This window comes from Rhinatrema bivittatum, chromosome 2 (assembly GCF_901001135.1).
Source record: "Rhinatrema bivittatum chromosome 2, aRhiBiv1.1, whole genome shotgun sequence".
NCBI lineage: Eukaryota > Metazoa > Chordata > Amphibia > Gymnophiona > Rhinatrematidae > Rhinatrema > Rhinatrema bivittatum.
The window spans coordinates 240549667-240561734 of NC_042616.1; the positions used below are offsets into that span (position 1 = coordinate 240549667).

General features: G+C 46.2%; 1 protein-coding gene across 3 annotated transcripts in view; it reads right to left on the minus strand.

The window, feature by feature from the left end:
* Nucleotides 1-12068, minus strand: part of TOPBP1 (DNA topoisomerase II binding protein 1) — a 248317-nt gene that overhangs the window by 145798 nt on the left and 90451 nt on the right. For all 3 annotated transcript variants that reach the window (XM_029589328.1, XM_029589327.1, XM_029589329.1), the window contains exon 13: nt 6367-6578. In XM_029589328.1, the coding sequence (XP_029445188.1) occupies nt 6367-6578 (212 nt within the window). The remainder of the gene's footprint in view (nt 1-6366; nt 6579-12068) is intronic.

The window sequence follows — 12068 nt, forward strand, 5'->3', positions numbered from 1 at the left end:
TCCGGAGCAACCAATACCACCTCTCCACAATGTTTTTCTATGCGACACTGTATCTTGCCCACTATCGGCCAGGGGGAAAAACATAGAGAAGGACCCCTTGCGGCCAAGGCAGAACTAGTGTGTTGATTCCTTCGGCCCCGTGCTGATGTCTCCAACTAAAGAAACAAAACTCTTTGGCATTTTGACGAGTCGCCATGAGATCCACATGAGAACCCCCAGCGATCTCTAATGAGTTGCATCACGGAATCCGATAATTCCCACGCGCCCGGGTGTAACTGAGTTCAACTCAGGAAGTCCACCTGAACATTTTCGACCCCGGCTATGTGGGATGCAGCTATGCACTCCAGATGCCTTTCCGCCCAAAGAATCAACTGTTATGCCTCCCGAGCTACTGCTCGGCTCTTGGTTCCACCCTGCCAATTGATATAAGCCACTGTGGTCACATTGTCTGAAAGAATCCTTACTGACTGACCTCGGACTAATGGCAGAAACTCCCACAAGGCTAAATGGACCACCCTGGTCTCTAACGATTGATAGATCAAGCAGATTCTCTCACAGGCCAAGTATCCTGGCTCGAGTGCCACTGACAAACTGCTACCCATCCACAGAGATTGGTATCAGTAGTAACTATCACCCAATCCGGAACCTCGAGGTCCACCCCTCAAATGAGATTGGAAGTCTGAAGCCACCAGGAAAAGGCTCTCTCTCGCTTCGCCCTCGAAGGGCAATGGTATTTGAAATTCCTCGGATATCGGCTGCCAATGAGTCAAAAGTGCCCTCTGCAAAGGTATCAGATGGGAAAATCCCATGGCACCAACTCCAGGGTGGAAGTCGAGCCCAGGACCTGCAAATAATCCCAGACCTTGGGAACATGTAACTGCAACAACCGGTGAACTTGACTCTGAAATTTCAATACTCTCTCCTCCGAAAGATACACTTTGCTGACCGTGTCGAACCGAGCACCCAGATACTCCAAAGATTGTGCCTGGATCAACTTTTAGCCATGTTCACTACCAAACCGAGGGACTGGAGAAGATCGAGAACCTTGTGAACCGATTGGCGACAAAGGGCCTCCGAGCTCACTCTGATTAACCAGTTGTCCAGATATGGGTGCACCAAAACACCTTCCTGCCGCAGCACCACTGCTACCCCCACCATCACCTTGGTGAAAGTGCACAGGGCCGTGGCTAGGCTGGAAGGAAGGGTCTGAAACTGAAAAAGCTATCCCAGAATCATGAAGCGGAGAAAATGTTGCGAGTCCAGATGGATGGGAATGTGGAGATAGGCCTCGTGAGATCAGCGAAGCCAAAAACTCTCCCTTTCGAACTGCCACTATCACTGATCGCAAGGTCTCCATTCAGAAGATCGGCACCTCGAACGCTGCATTTACCTTTTTCAAACTGAGAATTGGACGAAACGTGCCCTCCTTCCTCAAGACCACAAAATAGACGGAATATCTTCCCTTGCGAACGTCCACAGAGGGAACTGGAATTACCGCCCCCAGGCATTGAAGAAGATCTAAGGTCTCCTGTACTGCTGATTGCTTGCTCACAGGACTGCAGGGGGAAATTAGAAACAGTTTGCGAATGGGCCAAGCAAATTCTAAAGCGTAGCCATCTCTAACTACACTGAGAACCCACTGGTCATGTGTAACTCTGGTCCACTCATCGTAGAACTGTGTCACGCAACCTCCTATAATAGGAACGACAGAGCGGACCAACCTCGCCTCATTGCAAGAACTTACCTCTGGCTATAAACCCTCCGGCAGCTTCCTTGGAACACTCTCCGGGCACCCCAAAAGGACTGCCCCTGAGGAGAGAACTGCCTGTGAGAACTGGGCATGGCCTTCGAGGGTCTAGATCTCTTATCGGAGCAAAACAGAGACCGCACCTGAAAAAACCTTTTGGCCTTAGGCTTATCCTCAGGTAACCGGAGGGCCTTATTCATTCCAACAGACTGCATTAGCTGCTCAAGATCCTCCCGAAATAAGAGGAGACTTTTGAAGGGAAACGATCCTAACTGCGCTTTGGAGGAGATATCCATGGCCCAGTTACGTAACCAAAGTGATCTTCTGGCCGTTACAGGTGAAGCCATTATCCTTGAGGAAGTACGCAGCAGATCATAAAGCGTATCTGCCCCATAAGCCATGGCTGCCTCAATTCGTTCAGCCTTGTCTGCATCCTCCCCCAACTTGGGCAGGCTCTCCTGCAACTGCTGCACCCAGCAGAGGCACGCAAGCTGCATAAAACTAGAACAAATAGTGGCTCTCAAGCCCAAGGCCAAGACCTCAAAAATCCATTTGAGATGGATCCTGAACGTCTTTCAAAGCCACGGAACATATCACCGGGATAGTCGTTCGCTTGGTGTCCATGGAAACCGCAGCGTCCACCTTAGGGAGAGCAAAATGTTCCAATGCCTGCTCCAGCACCGGATAAATCACTGACACAGCCTTCCCCACCTTGAGACCGAAATCAGGAAAACACCATCCCGCCTCCAACAATTTCTTCACAGATATGTGATATGGAAAAGCTGTGGGAGGGCTGAGCATACCATCCAAAACGGGATCAGCCCCCTCCAAATTGGATTTTAACCCCAAGGACATGTTAGGCCTAAGGCTTAAAGCCTCAAGTTCATCCTTCCGAAAAAGGCGAACCACCCTCGATCATCCCCCTTAGGGCCTGAGCTGAGCAAACTGTTCCCTGGGTCTGGCCCTCCGGTCCCCGGATCCACCAGGACATCCTGATCAGGGTTCTCCCCGGGGTCCCCAGGAACCTCGAATGTAATATCTTATTCCTCCTGCCTGGTACCCGAAGGAGGAGGAGGAATAAACAGCCGCTGGACCTGGGAGGTTCGATTGAGCCAGAAGCCATGCTGCCTAGGGACCCCTGAAGGGCTTTCAGCCTGGTGGACAGGTAGGATCCTGGAAAACTGAGCGCTGCACTCTGCTTGCTGCCTTGCCAACTAGGCATCATGCAGCAGCAGGACAAAATCCAGAAAAAAAGGCCTCAGCAGGTCTGCCCCCCCACCCCCCGGGGGGCTGGGAACCAGCAACCTATGGCTTACTTCCTCCTCCCTAACCCCCCCGATCGAGGCTGGAGTCGAAACAGGCCAACGTCCCCTCCCCCCACCGCAGTGCGGGAACCCCCAAAGAAAACAAAATGGCTGCGATGAGACCTCCCCGGAGCACCCCGCACAAAGGCCCTGCCAACTTAGGCACGCACGAGCAGAGCCAGAGGCCCTGCATGCTGACCCGAGGGTCATCGCACCGGAGAGGGGGGACTGCCTGTGCCAGAAATAAAACTACCTTGCTCCGAGATCAGACACCCCCCCCCCACATACACACATCGAATCCTGAAAGGAAGAGGAAGCCACTCGCACAGCAAGCCTTGCCTGTGCTCAAAACTTCTGCTTCTGGCTTTTTTTTTTTTAAACAAAAACTTTATTATGGAGACACCAGCCTAGACCTGAAATATAAAAGAATAGAGTGCCTCTTTTAAAGAAAAAAAAAGGGGTTTCAGAGCCTGCAGCCGCCAGAGCAGCCTCGTGAAGGGGAGGGATCTGGACCACCAGATTTACACTCTACAGGTCAAGCACACAAAGATGTCCCAGACCCCGGCTCGCCTGCCTCAACCGGTCAGGGTAGAACCCCTTAGGATTCCAAAAAGCAAAAAAGACCCCTGGGAGGAAGGCTCAAAAACAAAAACTGTCTAAATCACAAACTGCAGGTTTAGCACCATCTACCATCTGCTAGAGACAGAGAAATACTGAGGAACTGCAGGTGGCACCTAAGGTTTATCAAGCAGTGTCAATGAAACTTTCACCATCTCCATCTGCTGGTGGAGATGCATAAACTCAGGTGTCTGGACTGATTCGGGTACGTACAGGGAACAGAAGTTTCAGCTTTAATGTCATTTTTCTATCCTGTGAAACATCTTTCCCTTTAAAAACATTATTTTCTATTGATTTTAAGTTAAACAGCAGAAGACAGCATAAAAGTATATTATTCTACAGCACTGGTAGCAGAAGTTGACAGGATTAGTACCTGAGGCAGAACAAACTGACCACATACTCAGGCCGATACAGTAAGGACGCGTAAGAAAGAGTGCGGCAGTGCCGGGCGCACCCGCATTTGCCGCATGCACAGTTTGGATCACATACCGCTCGATACAGTATTCAAATGAGACGCAAATGCAAGCCGCGTCCAAAGCAGGTCCATGAAGCGGTAGGCGTGCGCAATCCATTTTACTGTATAGAGTGCTATACAGCGCCTATACAGTATCCTGGGTGCGCTGGTACCTGTCATTTCAAATGTCATTTGAAATGTCATTCTACCAGGAAAGTGGATGGTTCTCCTACAGACCCCGCTGCCTTGAGCGCCCGGCGCCAGCAAGCCCCAGCAGCCGGCGATCGGCGGCAGGGAGCGCAACAAAGCACCTGTGCGCGCAGCTCCGATTTTCCGCCTCCTTCGGACGGGCAAGAGAGAGACGAAATTTCACGGGCAAACTTTCCCCCGCCCAATTTGGGCGCTCAAGTAGCAAAGGTGCATGAACGCACGCCGTGACCTCAGACGTCCAGCCGGGCACTCAGGTCACGGCGTGCGTTCATGCACCTTCGCTGCCTTGAGCGTCCAAATTGGACGGGGGAGATAGAGCAGCTTTTAAACTAGAACAAGGGGGAAAGCAGACAGTCGCTCAGCAGTGCATGGTTCGGAGAAATGTATCCTTGAAGGATACTAATGAAACAGGAGAGTTAGGGCATCCCACCAGAGAGGTTACATTAAAAGCAAACATAGTCCATATGCCTGTTGGTGGGTGGAGATTCCCAGGAAAGGGGTACATGAACAGATGAGCCTGTGCAGTGCTTCATGGGTCCTTCAATTGGCCAAGGTTGATCCCCTGGTGGGTGTTAGGAGTAATATGGAGGCGTTATATGACAGCATCAGTTTACCACTTTGTCTCTGAGTTCTCTAAATTTACAAGTTCTTTAAAGTTCAGTCATATCATCATGTATATGAATGGAACAAGGCATCTTGGGAGCAGGAGCAGAAGATAATGAAATACAATATCCATAAACACAGAGTTCAACTTGTATTTTGGTCAAGAATGACCACAGATCACTAGTGACAAATAAAAGCTGAACTCTTGTGTTTATGGCTATTTTGCATTTAGGAGTGGTAGCATAAAATTGACCATCTGCCTGGTTATATTGTGTGTGTATATAAAGCAGAGACAAAGCAATAAACTGACACAAAATCCAAAAAAATGTGAAGGACTCCCAGCATTGTTCTGCAGACTCAAGTTACTACCAAAATATATTATCTAGTTTTCTGTGATTCTAAGGATACAAAATTTGATACAGAATCTCTCTTTTAACACATTCTTATTAAAAACTATTAAGGTGAAAAGAAAGTAAATTATAAAAATGATTCAAAAGGTTTATTTTGCAGAAACAAAATCATCATTGGAGATTGTGTAAGGCTGATTTAACAAATATAAATGCATTCAGCAGGCATACTAAACAAGGTCATCTTAACAAGGTGCAAAAATCTTTCTGTATTCTACAAAAAAGTCAGACTAAATATATTACTTTTACCTACCTAAAAGGAAGTAGATGAGCAACCAAGACTTAAAATGAAGCACTGGTTAAAATGTGTATTCAAAATAAGAATGAACAGTATACTCTTCCCGAAGAGCTGCATTTAGTAAGTAAGACCACTTTCATCAGTTCTACCATAACAAGTGCAGTAGCATGGTTTTCAATATCTATTAGAATTTTTCCTTTCCTTCATATGTACAATGAATTTTGACAATTTAAAACAGCAATATGTAAGTGGCATGCCTGGTATGAAAATTTCAAAATTCTGGTGACAGAGTTTCACATATCTTGCGATAGAATCTACGCTTTGTCTTATACAGGAAATAAAAGACCTTGGTTATTATTTAAAAGCATTGTCTATCTCAGATGGTCCACAAGAACACAGGTATCCACATCACAAAAATCAACATTATACCAAGCACCAACTGGCACCCTTCAGCTCATTCAAAATCCATAGAGCAGACTACCCTCTCATCCCTAGGTGGTTTCCTGCCATGGAAGGACTCAGTTAATAAAAAGAAAGCAAGATAAGGCTCATCAAGTACCTAGTCTATGGATACATAAAGTATTTCAGTTTTTAGTGCGGTTATTGCAACTTCTTTCACAAGTTATACATTCACTGAAAAAAGTTTTAAATATAAAAAAAAAAATGACATTGGCTTATGTTTACTTGTCTGTTCAATCCCAATTACTCTTGAAAATAGATGCCTAAACTTTATTTGCCATATACAATATTTCTTATGACAGTACAATGCATCCTAAAAAATATACCTTCAGTGGGTGCATCTTCAACAAGGAAGTGGCTTTCATCTGCTTTATTCCCAGTTCTAGCACATTGTAAGAGCCAAGCCATAGTTACTGCAGGCAAGTTCCACTTTTTGGCAGCTTCATATTTGGAGCCTTCTGGGTCTTTCAGCACTAGGTGAGTGCTGGCAAACATGCCTTTCTTTGTATTAGCTTTGCGCACAAAAAACTCTTGCACTCTGAAATCAAGCAAAGGAAAATAACATTCTATAAATAATGCTAATAGGCAGGAACATACTTGTATATTTATTCAACTGGGACAAGGCAATTTAGAAAATACACTACAGCTTATATAAAAGAAGACTGTTTCTCAACATATATTTCTTTATCTGTTTGTTACAGTAATCTGGTGAAAATGTTTAAAACTTAGCAGGAATGGACCAGACAACAGCTGAAAATAAATAACATTGTTTAAAAAAGATATGCTACTTTTTTCAATTTTATTCAGAGAGAATGTTTCAATAAATCAGCAGTCACATGCCAAAAGAATTTCAGTATTTGCATAGCAGACTCCACCAATAATAGTTTTTGTTAGATGAACATTTTCTCAAAACTGCTGGAGCATCTTCCCATGGAAATATTTCCTATCTGTAAGAACATTCTGTTAAAAAAAAACAAAAAAACCTGTATCTAGCCACAAGGCCATTCTCAGACAAGTTCCAAAACAGTAATTTCATTTTTACCAGTAAGCATCTGAGAAAGTGCCACAAATCAACTAAAAAGTATTATAGCCTGATAGTTTAGCTACAAATACTACTATTGATGATAGGAACAACAGATTACCGAAAAACACAGCTACGTCTTCTTATGGCTCATTTTTTCTCAAGCACTTTTTACTTGTCTTTGTCATCCAAGTGATGCCTCGTACATACTCTTTCCTTACATGCTGTTACCCCATTCATAGTCACCTACATTTGTGCTTAAAATATTCAAGGAAGGCAGTCTAAAAGTATAACAACCCAGAAATGAAATCAGTGGGTGATTAATTAGATGACACAGTGAAGGGCATAATAAAAGACACAGCGCAATGGGACTGTCAGGTTGTGGCTCCTCTGCAACTTTCACCTCACTATCTTCATACTCACTTGGTTAAAGTTACTATCTTACTGGGAATGTTGCCTTACCTATGTGAATTCCTATTTTGTTGGTTCTTCACATCAGTATGGACTCTGGATGATTCTCCATTCCACTGCAGATAAAGACTGATGAAATCTCTAGTGTAACAAGAATTCAGCAGCAGAAGCAGCACTCTGTGACCAAGTTTTCATTTTCAAGATACTTCCATAACACCACACAAACTGAAGAGAGGACAATTTAAAACATCCTACTGGACAAAATTCACGTTCTTTAGCATGACCCTTGAAACATACCAAAATAATACTTCTAAGAGGTGGGAGGGTATGTGTGATTGACTTGTCCTGCTGTCCACAGAGAACACAGCTACAGATAAGCAACTTAAACAAGTAGGAAAGTTAACCACACTTGTGGTGATTCCCAAGCTGTGGTTTGTGTTGCAGTCTCCAGTATTCCACTCTCCCCAATATTTTGATCAAGAAAGCTGAAGGTCTTAAAAAAAATATGAAGAAAAAAAGTCATTATAATGATCGTAGACACTTGCGCTGTGGTTGTCGCAGCCTAGTAGGCGAACCTACTAGGCCCACGCTGACAGGTGGCAAATGTACCCTAGGCTGGGACAGAGCTGGAGCTTCATCTATACCAGCCTCATTCCCTGCAGGTTGAGCCTTTGGGTTCCAGGAGCCAGCAGGACTTAGGTGATAGTCCCACTGGGCAGTCAGGAAGAGAGAATCCGTGGCCAGACTGAGGTCAGGGCAGGCAGTGATCAGACATTTACCAGGGTTAGGTCAAAGGTCAGGGCAGGCAGCGAGCAAAGTGTAGTCTAGGTCCGTGGCAGAGGACTATGTCAGGAGGCAGGCAAGAGCGAGGTCCAGGTCCGTAGCAGAGGTCAATACCAGGCAGGCAAGCAAAGAATTGGGATGGGGCAAAGCTGGAAGTTTGGCAAGGTGGACTGGAAGAGACAGGGCAGACTGGACGAGGAAGGGCAAATTGGACGAGGCAAGGCAGGATGGATGAGGCACGGCAAGACTGGAACATTTCAGGAGAACAACACACACTCTAATGCAGAAGGACCTGTTCCTGAGGCAAGGTTTGAAAGGAGAGCTCGGTTTAAATGGAGGGAGGCGCGGACGTCATCAAGAGGCGCCACTGGCTGCATTCCTACCATGGGACCTACAAGACTGGGGCTGGTGTACAAGCGTGCGCACCTTAGGCATAGCGCGGCAATGTCTGATGGTGGTGTTCATATCACGTCGGGAGGCCAGGGTCTTCGTGGAAATGAGTGTTGCTGGTCACAGGATGACCCAGTGACCAGCAATGTTACAGTCAATTTGACAGCTTCTAATTCTACTCTTATTCAAGATAATCAGACTTTGCATAAGAGGCTGAATTTATGGAAAATAAAATTAGGAGCAAAAATTTGTGCTTCCTTAATTTTCCTTGATTTTCTACAGTTTCTTCAGTGGAAATGTTGAGAGAGTATTTTATTTTACCCATGACTGACATCACCCTTGATCTGCTGATAACATCTCTGATGATATCCCCTTAGATATTCATTTCCCCACCTCCCCTTAGAAACCTTTTCTCCCCTCCAGCCCTTCTCCATCTAGAATAATTCCACCTTTGTTTATTTATTACTTGTATTTCAAATATGGTTCCATTCTCATATGTTCTGTAAAGCTTGTTACATGTATTGTAATAATAACATTTCTGAATATCGTTCTACTCTCTTTTCTACTGTAAAGCTTGTTGCATATGTATTCAATGTTAGTTCACTATTATTGTAAAGCTTGTTGCTGCATTATGATTCCTTGTAAACCGAGGTGATGTTCTGAACGTGCCGCGGTATATAAAAAATCTCTAAATAAATAAAATAAATGGAAGTTGAAGTATCCTTCAGATGTTTCCCCCTCCAATTATTCAAACATAATGGGATAGATTTTCAAAGGGATATGCGCTTAACCCCCGAAAACCTACCCCTACGCATGCTGAGCCTATGTTGCATAGACTCGGTGGCACGCGCAAGCCCCGGGACGCGCGTATGTCCCGGGGCTTTCAAAAATGGGCGGTCCGGGGGCGGGTCGGCGGTCCGGGGGCCGAATCCTCCGCCACAGCAGCCTGTACTGGGGGATGGCGAGCTGGTGCGTGCAAGTTACGCCTGCAACTCAGCGAGATAAGGTAGGTAGGGAGGGATTTAGGTAGGGCTGAAAGGTGGGTTAGATAGTGGAAGGGAGGGAAAGGTGGGGGGGAGCAAAAAAAAGTTCCCTCCAAGGCCACTCCGATTTCTTTAGAGGAACTGATTTTCCTCTTTATATAAGTTATAAAAATTACATAAATAAAAAATGGGCGAAAAAACATAAGAAATGCCATGCTGGGTCAAACCAAGATCCGGAGTGGCCTTGGAGGGGACGGGGAAAGATCTCGGGGCTCCCCTTGGGCTTGGTGCGCGCAAGGTGCATAAGTGTGCACCCCCTTGTGTGCGCTGACCCTGGATTTTATAACATGCGCGCGGCAGCGCGCGCACATTATAAAATCGGGTGCACATTTGTGCACGCCAGGTAGCGCACACAAATGTACCCCGCGTGCTTAAAATTTAAAAGTGGCCCCATTGAGGGGGCGCTCTCGAGCAGCTATCAAAATGGCCGCCTAAGCTAGCAGCTCCGCCTGACTTCTCTCCTATTTCTTGGGTAACCGTGTCCACGGGAGCCTAATCTTCGTCTCACTTCTTTTTTTGAATGCGGTAAGACTATGGCTACCAACAAAGCAGGGAAAATTGAGGCGGCCTTCGCTGCTAGTGCCGGATCTAAGCAGACCAAACCGGACCCTCCCTCGCCCGACAAGGCCCCACCGCCTAAAGTAATGGCTTCGGCGGATTTGGTCCTCACGGAACTTAAACAACTAAAGGACCTCGGTTCAAGTCAATATAGACAACACTGCCGCCATTCGCACCGTCTTACAAACTATGGGCCTCATTTTCCAAAGCGCAAGCCTGCAATAGCTAGCGAAAGTAGCACAGGCCTGCGCTACTGAAATCGGGGCGGAGTCGGCCCTGGAAGAGGAGGAGTCGGGGGCGTCACCAGGGCGGACTCAGCAAGGACGGCGCGCAGAGCGGAAAGGTAAGGCCCTTTTCGCTCGCTATTTCACGCCCAATAACTACACCTTCTATTTATTTATTTATTTAAATTCTTTTACTATACCGATACTCAAGACGAGGTCTTATCGTACCGGTTTACATTAGAACAGGGGAAACCAATTAACAACTAAGTAGAAGGTAAAGTTACATTAAACAGGGAGCAAAAACATGGGCGATGGAAGACAGGAGAGATTTTTAAAACGATAACAACTGGAGAGTGATAAAATAATCAACTAAAAACCATAGAGTAGCGAGACTTAATCAGAGATTTGTCCTAGGCGATTATTAACATAGTATATCCGGTGGGAAGAGGAGACACAGAGAGGTGAGCAGGGGAGGGGGAGGTGTCATGTCAGGGACTGGAAACAGGGAGGGGGGAGGGATTAGGGAAGAAGTAGAGGGGGGAGAGTCAATGTTGTTTAATAGAGGTTCCTTCAACGGTATGCTTGGGTGAACAACCAGGTTTTCAGTTTTTTTCTGAAGGAGAGATGGCAATGTTCTAGGCGTATATCTGGAGGAAGCGAATTCCAATGGAGCGGACCTGCTGTCGAAAGTGCTCGCTTGTGAATAGAGTTGTGGACCGAGGATCTTTTTGGGGGGTGGGGGGGGCCTTGAGCGAACCTTTGTAGGCGGTTCTGGTCGGCCTTGCGGAAGTATGTAGTTCGAAAGGGATGGCGAGTTGTAGTGTGGATTGTTGGTAGACGGATTTGTGGATGATGGTGAGAGCCTTGAAGAGTATTCTGTATTGGATTGGTAGCCAGTGTAGGATTTTTAGGATTGGTGTGATGTGATCCTTACGCCTTGTAAGGATCCTGGCCGCTGCGTTTTGCAGCATCTGTAGAGGTTTAGAGGAAGAGGCGGGGAGACCGAGTAGTAAAGCGTTACAATAGTCGATCTTTGAAAACAGTATGGCTTGAAGCACTGAATGGAAATCCTGGAAGTGTAAGAGCCGGTCTTAGCTGCTTCAGGACCTGAAGCTTAAAGAAACATTCTTTAGTTGTAGCGTTAATGAACTTTTTGAAATTCATTCTAGAGTCAAGGGTGGCCCCAAGGTCTCTAACCTGGCTTGCTAGTGGAGTAATTGAATTGTTGGCAAAGGGGTTGTTATCGCTAGGGGAAATAACCAGGAGTTCTATGGTGTAGTTATTGGGCGCGATGCCGGCAGCGATCGCACCACGGCAGTGCGATCGCAGCCGGCTAGCGCAGGACCGCCCCCCCCGCCCGACCCCTCCGCCCCAGAGTAGCGCAATTTTCTAAAGTATCGCAGGCCTGCGATACTTTAGAAAATGAGGCCTTATGTCGGTAAAGCTGGAATCCTTTCAAACTAGACTCGATGACGTGGAAACGCAGGTCTCCTCTTTGCTCATCGCTATGGAACCGGTGGCGCACTTTTCCAAAGACCTAGAAGGGCTGCACCGGGACATTGAAGATCTTTCTAATCAAAATCGAAGAAACAATATTA